Source organism: Mastacembelus armatus, chromosome 21, assembly GCF_900324485.2.
Source record: "Mastacembelus armatus chromosome 21, fMasArm1.2, whole genome shotgun sequence".
Lineage (NCBI taxonomy): Eukaryota > Metazoa > Chordata > Actinopteri > Synbranchiformes > Mastacembelidae > Mastacembelus > Mastacembelus armatus.
Genome location: NC_046653.1, coordinates 6,562,212 through 6,573,302, shown reverse-complemented (window position 1 = coordinate 6,573,302; position 11,091 = coordinate 6,562,212). Strand labels below are relative to the sequence as shown.

General features: G+C 37.8%; 2 protein-coding genes across 3 annotated transcripts; both read left to right on the top strand.

The window, feature by feature from the left end:
• The first annotated feature begins 1,464 nt into the window (after positions 1-1,464).
• Positions 1,465-3,199, top strand: cxcr2 (chemokine (C-X-C motif) receptor 2). The gene is made up of 2 exons (XM_026295820.1): positions 1,465-1,617; positions 1,973-3,199. Exons 1-2 carry the CDS (start codon positions 1,546-1,548, stop codon positions 3,047-3,049), a joined length of 1,149 nt encoding a protein of 382 aa, XP_026151605.1. The 5' UTR covers positions 1,465-1,545; the 3' UTR covers positions 3,050-3,199.
• A 4,057-nt stretch (positions 3,200-7,256) lies between these two features.
• Positions 7,257-10,984, top strand: faima (Fas apoptotic inhibitory molecule a). 2 transcript variants are annotated; one of them, XM_026296200.2, is made up of 5 exons: positions 7,257-7,421; positions 8,079-8,209; positions 8,317-8,545; positions 9,563-9,612; positions 9,863-10,984. In XM_026296200.2, the coding sequence occupies exons 2-5, from the start codon at positions 8,096-8,098 to the stop codon at positions 10,010-10,012; spliced, it is 543 nt and encodes a 180-aa protein (XP_026151985.1). In that variant the 5' UTR covers positions 7,257-7,421; positions 8,079-8,095; the 3' UTR covers positions 10,013-10,984. The 2 variants fall into 2 exon arrangements, with proteins under 2 accessions (XP_026151985.1, XP_026151984.1); XM_026296199.2 differs by lacking the exon at positions 7,257-7,421 and having other exon boundaries at positions 7,770-8,209.
• Positions 10,985-11,091: the final 107 nt, after the last annotated feature.

Sequence of the window (11,091 nt, the reverse complement as noted above, 5' to 3'; positions counted from 1 at the left end):
TATCCACTCACCCCAACCGGTTGAGGCAGTTGGCCGCCCAAACTGAGCCTGGTTCTGCTGGAGGTTTTTTCTTCCATTAAAGGGAGTTTTTCCTCTCCACTGTCACCAAGTGCTGCTCATAAGGGATTTGTTGTTTTTTCTAAAGTGCCTTGAGATGATTGTATTATGATTGGTACTATACAAATAAAATTGAATTGAATTGGGATAGGCTCCAGCAGATCCCCGTGACCCTAATTAGGAATAAGCAGGTAGAGATGAACACTGTGAAACATCTCTCTGAGAAAAGGTTAATGTGACTTGATAACAAGTAATACAAGGGATTACAATAATGTCAAAAGAAAAATGTTAAAAGGGTACATCAACAATTTAGTGCCCATACATTTAGGGGTTTCACAAAATACAGAGTCAAAAAGAACAGCAGGGACCTTTAGTCTCTAATGTGGGTCAAATTCCAAAAATTCTGGGTCCTAAATGTCCCATAATGTAACTGAATGGCGTCTTTCATTAGACAACTTCTCTGCTTCCTAAATGCCCATTTCTTTCCGACCCCACACCCCACTTTGTTATGTAGGGCTTCTGTGGAAAGTCTTAGCTCTCAGGCCCAAACTGATATAACTGATGAGATCATCATGGTTGTTTTCTTGCTTTAGGACGCTCCCTTAACATCTACAGGACAGTTTTAACAGGCTAAGTAGAACCCCTTGAGATCAGATGACTGAACTTGAAAATTGATGGAGACTGGCTTTAAATGTTCTTTGAAGTGTCCTGCACAATTAATGTTCAAAGCAAAGGAGCCTATTGTTTTTTTTTTTTTACTTCATTATGTCCCACAAAAGGTCTGCACTGAACACGGAGAGCAATGCTGGCACTGCCCCCTACTGGACAAATATTTGATAAGAGTGGGAAAAGAACATTGTGTAAAAACAAATATACTGTAAGAGTAAATAACAAATCGTTGGCCTGAGATATTGAACAAAAAAAGCCAACGATTTGTTATTTACTCTTACAGTATATTTGTTTTTACACAATGTTCTTTTCTCACGCTTATCAAATATTTGTCCAGTAGGGGGCAGTGATGGTGATCATCAGGCTTGACTTTCTAAAACCTGCTTTCTCAAATGGTTTCATTTTCAGCACACTGTACACAAAAAAACCCAAAAAGGTGTATTTCTGTATCATGACAGAAACACAGGTCATGTTTACTTAGTAAATTACTTTACTGCATAGCTTACATGAAGTTAGATTGTTAGAAGAGTACATACATTTAAACACAACCAAATTATATCAAGTTATTTGTTGTTACTTTATCAGTTTTTGTTCTGCAGGTTCAACTTCATAATATGTCACATTTGTTATCCCCAGATGGGAGGAACCGTTAAAGAGGACATCTCATTCAGATAAAATCTTTGGCTTACCCACTTCCTTTAACGCAGTACAATTTGCTAATATAACATTGGTAATACCAACTTGACTGGAATCCCATGCACATATCTAAGGCAGCAACAGCGTTTTTGGTAAACCTGTGAATATTAGGAAAGGAAGAAGATGAAGTTACAACTTTTCATCATTAGTGCTTTGAAGTATTTGGTGCTAACCAGTCAAGAAGAAGGACAACTGGTAAACAATACAGTTCCTGAATTGTTAATTTTTTCAAGTAATGAATTGACATTTGAATGTTTCTTTCAAATTTGTTGTAAATAGTGAGCAGATGACAAAAGCGCTAAGAAAGACTAAGAAATAGTCTGTTATTGTCTTACAGCATAACTGCATTATAAATAGTCTATTATCATTCTGTGATGTGTAATGCTGTCATTTAAAGTGAGGACAATAAGTTCATTTTAATTAATGAATGCAACAAAATATTGTATTTGTTGTACTCTTATCATAACATAGAAGAGTTAGTTCTGCTAATGGTATTTCCTTAACTGCAACCTGTGCAAATAGTAATAATTCTGGCTATATTTAACTGCAGGTAACAGAGGGATTTAACCTGGATAATGATATCTTCAGTTCCATCTACAATTCTACAATTGGTGTTGATGATGGTGAAGCATCTGCTCCTTGCAGTGTAAAACTACCTGGATTTAGTAGCCTGGCCCTGATGATCATCTACATGATTGTGTTTCTCTTCAGCCTTGTAGGCAACAGTGTAGTTGTCTATGTGGTTTGCTGGATGAAGAAAGGTAGAGCCAGCACAGATATCTACTTGATGCACCTGGCAATGGCAGACCTCCTCTTCTGTCTTACTCTTCCTTTCTGGGCTGTCGATGCTCATTCTGGTTGGATCTTTGGCAACTTCCTGTGCAAAGTCCTGTCAGGCTTTCAGGAGGCCTCACTGTACAGTGGTGTCTTCCTGCTGGCGTGTATCAGTGTGGACCGTTACTTTGCTATTGTGAGAGCTACACGTGTCCTGTCCTCCCACCACCTGTTAGTGAAAGTGGTGTGCAGTGTAGTGTGGCTGGCGGCTGGGATACTGTCCTTACCTGTGGCAATCCGGAGAGAGAGCATGCAGGCTGAAGATCTCGACCAGACCATTTGCTACGAAAACCTAACCGGTGAAAGCAGCAACCAGTGGCGTGTTAGCATGCGTGTTCTGCGCCATACAATGGGGTTTTTTCTGCCACTGGTGGTGATGGCTGTCTGTTATGGCTGGACTATGGTGACACTGTTTCACACACGTAACCAACAAAAGCAGAAGGCCATGCGCGTCATCATGGCAGTGGTGTTGGCATTTATTCTTTGCTGGATGCCTTACAACATTACTGTACTTATCGACACTCTCATAAGAGGCAAATCACTTGAAGTGGAGACATGTGAAACTCTGTACAGAGTAGAAGTGATGCAAAATGTGACCCAAGTGTTGGCCTTCTTGCACTGTGCGGTGAACCCAGTGCTGTACGCCTTCATTGGGGAGAAGTTCCGTAACCAGCTGCTCTTATCTCTTTACAAACATGGCCTCATTAGTAAGAGGCTCCAGATGGCTTACAGAAAAGGTTCTGTCAACAGTGTAGGAAGCGTCAGGTCTAGAAACACCTCTGTTACAATGTGAAAAACTATGTTCAGGATGATTATGTACAGGATCTGATGGTGGTCATTTTTATAATCTCCTTTTATTTAGATAGATAGATAGATAGATAGATAGATAGATAGATAGATAGATAGATAGATAGATAGATAGATAGATAGATAGATAGATAGATAGATAGATAGATAGATAGATAGATAGATAGATAGATAGATATTTTATTCATGGGGGAAATTCAGATTGTCCAGCAGCTCTTATGTTTATTTTAACATAGAAATTTCACTTTAAAATATAATAAACAGATAAAGGCACTCTAATAACATATAAATAACATAACAATTACTATTAATAAGTCTAATGACTGTGGGGACAAAGGATCTCCTCAACCTGTTCTGCAGCAGCAGTGAGATGAGCCTCCCACTGCAGCTGCTACTCTGTTTAGTCAGTATATCGTAGAGGGGGTGTCTATTATTGTTCAATATAGAAAGCAGCTTCCTCCACATCTGCTGATCCACCACAGTTCTGAGAGGGTCCAGTCCCCTGCCTAGCACAGAACTGGCATTTTTCACCAGTTTGTCCAGGTGCCTACAGTTCCTGTCTGTAATGCCACTCCCCCAACAGACAGCAGCATAGAACAGTGTACTTGCCATGACAGTGTGGTAGAACATGCACAGCATGTCACTGCAGACACTGTACGAACCCAGCCGTCTCAAGAAGACGAGGCGGCTCTGCCCTTTTCTGTACACTGCATCCACATTGGGAGAGCACTCCAGTTTTTCATCCAGTACCACCCCCAGGTACTTGAAGGTCTGTACAGTCTCTATCTCCTGTCCATCAATGCAGACTGACTGGCATGGTGCTTTTGATCTCCTAAAATCCACCACCAGCTCCTTAGTCTTGGTGGTGCTCAGGACAAGATAGTTCTTTTGCTCCAGTCAGTGAAGGCCTCTACTAGGTCCACTAAGTCATCAGAATACTTCTGAATGTGGCAAGACTCTGAGTCATACCTAAAGTCCGATGTGTAGACTATGAAAAGAAAGGAGCATGAACAGTCCCCTGTGGAGCCCCAGTGCTGCATTCCAGTATTCCAGAAACACATCTCCCCAGCCTGACATACTGCGGTCTGGATGTGAAATAGTCCATAATCCATGACGTTAGGGAGGGGGCCACCCCAATACATAGAAGCTTGTCTCTCTCTCTTGTCTCTCAGTATGTTCTTTATAAGTAATGTCAATATTTTTAAATAAATTTTAATTGGCCAAATGAGGAAAGAATAGAGTAGCATTACTGACCCAGTGACCAAGTGGGTGAAAAAGTGAATAAACCTTTTTTTTAAAAAGTGAAACTGTGCCTTTAAATGACAACATTAATGTGTCATCCACTAATTTTGATTTGCCATAAATAATACCAAGTATGTACATAGGTCACATGGCTTCTATTAAAGGTGAAACTGGATGGTCACTTTAAAACCGATTCATGATCCTGTCACAGCCCACATGTACCCTGCCCATCTGAGAAAGGCATTTTAAAAGATATTTTTTGACTCAGTGTCAGTTATTTAACTTTAACTTCCAGCCCAATAAAAACTTGGTGCTCAGCTTTAAAAACATGAATCAGTTGTCAGAAGACTCAAATATAGAAAAGTGGTTCATGAGAAAGCTCCACAGATACTGATTGATTTGATGGTGAGTCAGGGTCATACATGAACTGAGGTTATGATTTTAATTGTGACACATTGTGGACAGGATGGAAGACCCATCTTCTTATTTCTTATTCTGCAAAATTGAACACTTTGCAATCAGATCTTCATCTTTTAAAAAGTAAGAGCTGATGGAGTCGGCTTTCTGCCTTGAAAAACAATGCAGTCTGTCTCTTTGATCAATGATTTTTACATCTCAGAAAACATTCTTTGTAATTATTGCTGCAGTTTTAAAAAGCTAGATTTTTTTTCATTGTGCTGCAACTTTTGAAAGCAGGCTATGATCAGTAACTTTATTTTATTTCAGCGTGTACCTTGATCATATGAATGTTTGTATATGCTCAGATAGTGCATGTAGGCATGGTGTGTGTGCACAGTACCTATGTGGCTTTGATGTAAAGGGGAAGGGAAGTGTCTTTGTGGGAAATTGTGTAACAGTTATGGTTGCAAAACAAAATTTGATGTAAAAAAAGGATATTTTGAAATATTCAGATCATATTCATTCTTATTCTGTTTTCACAGTTGTTTATGCAAAATTAGTTTGACACAAAGGCAAGATATACTCCTAAATAACTTCTCATGGTTCATTTTCAGTTGTGTTTACTTTTTTTATTTTATTTTGGTGTACAATTTAAAACTTCCAAATCTTCTACTCACACTTGCACCTCAGATATAGTTGTTGATGGTCACTAATATATACCAGCCATATCTGCATTGCTGTTTTATTTGGTTTTATGCAGCTTATCATATGATCAGTGTAGAATAAATCCTTATACTTATATATCATGTGAGCTCTTCCAGTTGTCCTGTTCTTAGTCAAACTGTGTAACATTTAACATTCTTATTTAGACATTTTAGACAAAATATATATAGATTCATAATTTTAAAATTTCTGTCCATAATTGAAATGTTTAAATACTTTTCACTTTGTGTAACATTTAGACACTGTCTATAATTGTACAGTATGAACAATATATTGAATTGTGTTGTATCATATGGATTGTTGGGCAGATCTCAGCTGCATTTTCAAGACTCCCTTGCTTTAGTCAGTTGCCATCAATATGTCATAAAGCCTTCCTCTAGGTTGTAAGTATATTCTACCTAACCTGAAGTATTTTCGTCTGAAGTCACAGAAGCCTGCTTTGAACCAAATAAAAAAGCAGAAATAAATGAAGGAAGCACCGTATTTGATGAGGATCCCCTTCTTCAGTTCAATGGAGAGCAGAAATTACCACATCCTTAGTGGAGAAGTTGGCACAATAAGTAAACTAGAGGGGGTGGGTTTGATGGGGAGTGTGGATCTAATGTTCTGCATGGAAAGCTTCTGGAAGCACTTTCATCACTGTGAATAATGATATGATAGTTAGAGGAGTCTTGTAACATACCGTACCAGAGATTTGCATTAAAGACTACTGTTGTTAAATATTTTTGAAGAAAAATGATTCTGACACTTCTTTTTAAACCCAATTTTTAATAATTATTGAAATACAATAATAATAATTACATACTACCACTTGGCGGCATTATCATGCATCATCATCATGTAAATTTCCATAGTTATGCTGATACATACAGCTGTATATTGTTTCTCCAAATGACCCAAGTGCCATGGATGCCCTTTATAACTGTAAGTTAGACATTAAAACATGGATGTCAATAAATTATCTTCAAGATCAAATTTTTGCTCAGTGGCTTGGAAACTCTGAGACAGGAAATAAATATGAAACTAAAAAGTCTTATCAATAAATACTTGCTCAGCAAACAATCCTTTTTACTTTGAATTAAGTGTCAAAAATATTATATCAGTAATGCAACTGAAAACTATTACCACAGTACAAACATTTTTATCACATGCAAACACTGAGATTTTATTACCTGTAGAACTGACTACTGTAATGCCTTACTTTCTGGCCTTCCAATGAAAAAAGCTTCTCCAAAATTCAACTGCACGAGTACTGACAAAAACCAGAGAAAGTGCTCATATTACACCTATACTAAAATCTCTACATTGGTAACCAGAATGCTATAAAATTTATTTTAAGATTCTTTTATTAGTTTTGAGTTCCTGAATGGTTCATCACCTTCATATTTAATAGGATTTTAAAAAAATAAATTATTTAAAATATTATAATTTTTTATAATAACATTTGTATAATTATACGGTTTGTATAATTATACAATTATTTATAATTATATATAATTAGTTGGTTTGTATAATTATTATTATAAATTATTTTAAAATAAATTATTTCCCCTTCAGGTGCCCTTAGGTCTTCTACTTACATTTAATAACTATACTAAAAGTTAATACTAATTTATTGGCCTGTTTTACTAGTTTAAGCTAGAATTTATATGAATTAAATAAAAGCCCTTTAGTAATGGCTAAGATGTTACTTAAATAAAGTTTACAGAGGTATTAGAGGAAACTGTACTTAAGGTATTAAACGTCAAAGTATCCCCTGCCAGTGTGATAAATTATTTGGTGGATTTGTTTGCTGCACCACATCTCTCCTTTTAAATCAGACTTATCTGGCTCTAGGCGAGCGGGCGTGACCATGTCTTACGTAAGCGGATATCACGTTACCATGGTAACAGCATAGCCACAGCTCTGCTTTAGCTAAGCGCTAATCTCAGTGACTACCTGCGCTAAAGTTTCCTGCTCTTCGTTTGTTACAACGCTCACTCCGCACCATTCAGGTAATCCCGATGCATAATTACGGACGATATCCCTGAGTTTACGTCCTGTAAACAGAGAATATAACGTTAGCTAGAAGAGCCACTGGAAAGGTAGAGAGCACGTTGATTGACCGATCCGGTAATGCTTCCGTTTTCCTTTCAAAATAAAGTTTTGTTGCTGAAGCGCAAATCGGTCTATGCCAGTTGAAATTAGTAATACCCATGCGACGTACACATTCAAGAGTGTTTTTTCTACTTTTTCTATCTATAAAATACTCGTTGAGTAGCTATATGTAATATAAGTTTAGCTAAACTTTGCCTGCTATGAAGTTAATTTGAAAGTAACGCTAAATCCCTGACACCGGAAAGCGTAATGCAAAAAACTGCGATAACTTACTCTGTGTTTTTAGGCATGTTTCTATCAGGAGTGATGTCATTTTTGATTGATTGATTATGCACTTTAATTACTGTACTTAGGTAACAGTGTCTATAGGTTAAGATATGACAAGAGAGACCACTGTTAGATTTCACTTCTTTGTTCTTATTATAGCTAGCTAACTAGAAATAACGTTAGCCCGGTTTGTTAGCAATATTTAGCCTTAGCCCTGTATTTGCCTCGACATTTAACGTTAGCTATTACTAATCTAATGTTCATTAGCTGCTTTTGATGCTCCTCAGCCTGTGAGGAAGCCACTATGTCCAGTGACCTTGCTGCTGTGTGGGAAGTGGCACTGAGTGATGGGGTGCACAGAATAGAGTTCGAACATGGCACGACCACTGGAAAGAGGGTTATCTACGTCGATGGAAAGGTATGGGTCATGATTTGAGGTAATCTACAGGTCTCAACGTGTTCTTTTATAAAAATCCACTCTGCTGTGATTTTATTAGCATCTCGCACTTTTGCACCCTGCTGCAGGAGATAGTGAGACGGGACTGGATGTTCAAACTTGTGGGGAAGGAGACATTCAGTGTGGGCAAGTCGGACACTAAAGCAACCATAAACATTGATGCAGTCAGTGGTTTTGCTTACGAGTACACGTTGGAGATCAATGGGAAGAGCTTGAAGAAATATATGGAGAACAGATCAAAGGTCACCAGCACCTGGGTGCTCAACTTGGATGGCACTGACTGCAGGGTGGTCCTGGGTAAGTCACTCCACATTCAAATTTCTTTACTGATTAGGTTTATTTCATTCATGTTGAATCTTAATTGATGAGTCATTGGCATTGACTGTAAAATGGTTTGATTTCTACCACTACCACTCACAGCTGAAGCTAAGCTCTTTAATAGCTTTAAGCCCAGTGTCATCTCCAGCAAATCAGTGCTTCTTATAATTACGCTGCTTAGAGTTGATCGGATGGTATACCACCTGAAGCATGTGTAGTACAACACACTCTAATCAGTAAAATAATTTCAATATTTCATTAAACTGACAGAAGTATGAGTGTGTCTTGCAACTCAGATGAGGCTTTGAGGCAACTGATCTTTGACAAGTTCAGCTGTTGTTGATAATAAGATAACTCATCAAAATGTTGTTATTAGTGCCACCAAACCAGCTTAAGGTTGCCCTTGTGTGTTTTTAAGGAAGAGTTTTTAGTGCCATAGAAAGGTCAGACTGGACATATACTGTGTAGATCAAGCCATGTGTCAGAAGTGTTCTACCTTCAACTTACTGGTAGATCTCAGTATCTTCAGAATGAATACATGTCTGGCAGTCTAGTACTAGTAGTCAAAATTAGACCTACAACATTCAAATTTGTCACATTGGACCTTCATAAGCTGAAGAACTAGTTGGAGACTTCCCACACCGCCTACACAGAAAACAACCATACTTATGGACGATTGAAAACATTTTCCATACATTAAATACCGCAAGCCAAAGTTAAAGATCTTAACAACGTGTGAATAATTACTAATAATTCCCAGACAAATTCTGATTTAGCTGAGAACCTAAATTCTGTTTATATCTTCTATTACTTTGGATGCCAAATCCTCAAGCCCTGTGTCTTGTTCAACCTGAACATGAAGTATTTTGTATGCATTTTCTATGATCTTTATGCATTTACTACTGTAACTTTTATCGGGGACCCACAACTAAAACCTGGCTGTACACACAGACTGCGGTTTGTATTTTTCATTCAATCTGTGTGTGTTTATCTTAGAGAAAGACACGATGGATGTTTGGTGTAATGGGCAAAAGACTGAAACTGCAGTAAGTATGACACTAGCGATACCAGTGACTGACTTTATATACATTTTTTATTTAGTGAAGTGTTACACCACCCAGTTTGAAATCATAAGTTAATTTCCTGTTAATTTCATTCTGTGAAAATCAACAATTATGAATACCTGCTGCGTGGAGCCTGTAATTCTACAGTTGTCTGCACATAGAGCAGTTCCAGTGCTGACAATATGTAACAGAATTTTATCTGCTCCCCCTTTTGTGTGATTTGCACCTTCAGGGGGAGTTTGTAGATGATGGCACAGAGACACATTTCACGCTCGGAGACCATAACTGCTGTGTGAAGGCTGTGAGCAGTGGGAAGAGACGCGACGGGATCATTCACACGCTGCTCGTCGATGGCACAGAGATAGCTGAATGCACAGAGTGACTGCATTCATGCATATGGAAGCATAGATCTGGTTTTTACGTGTGACAGTGCCTGCCATGCTAAAGGGGGTTGAAGAATGACATTTATAGCTGTTGAGAGTCAGGGAAATATATGCTCCTATGTTGTGATGGTGAGGAGGGTACACCATCCATATAGCTGTAGGCAATAACTATAACTAATTCAATAACAGTTAGAGATAAGACGGTACCGTATGTGAAGGGCTGTACTTGTTGTCAGTTTGTAGTAAAGTCACGACTTAACAAATAACCTGGCCCAGGAAACCCCAGATTCAGCCCGTTCTCACCGATCTTCATCCTCACTTACCTGCATTTACCTATATTGCAGGATTTTTATTTATTGGAGGATTAAATACCAGGGTATATAATTATTCTGCAAGTGTAGCTTCATTCCAGTGTGCTCTGCTTGGGAGCTGTCTTTATTTAGTTCTATGTCTATGTATTGAATTGTCTTTATTTGGCCGGTTCAGCCAGGTGATTTTACAGTAATGTGTAGTTAGCGTTTAGCAGACTGCTGTGGATGAGTCTAAACATCCTGCAATGCATTGTGATTTAATGGCTGTAACAAATTCATAGACAATCATGTGGATGTTTGCCAGTCATCTAATGACTCATGCTGCAGGTGAAATATATCACTTATCATTTTGTCAAGGCCTTTGTAACAGCTGAGTAAGCATGAGCTGCTGATCAGCAATGAAATACAAATAAAATGTCTAGTAAAACTACTAAATGGACTTTAAGTTAAAGTTAATAACTTGTCCTTAAGATCATAAATGATCTTTGATGCTCAGCAGACTCATTTCTAACAGTCGTGTTATTGTGTCACCAAGTATATCAGGTAGTTAATTTTGTCTTTTGTATGACCTGTTTAAATGTTTTATGTTTCCCTTTGTCATTTTGTTTATCGTTGGTAAAATGTAACTTTTATTTAATTTCAGTAAATCTATGTAGCTGATGAAGTTCTGATGCTTGAGTTTGTCATGGTCTGTGTTTACATATACAATTTTTCCTATTTGTTAAAGTGGTGCTGTAAGTTGCATTCAGTTGTATAGATTCTGAGCA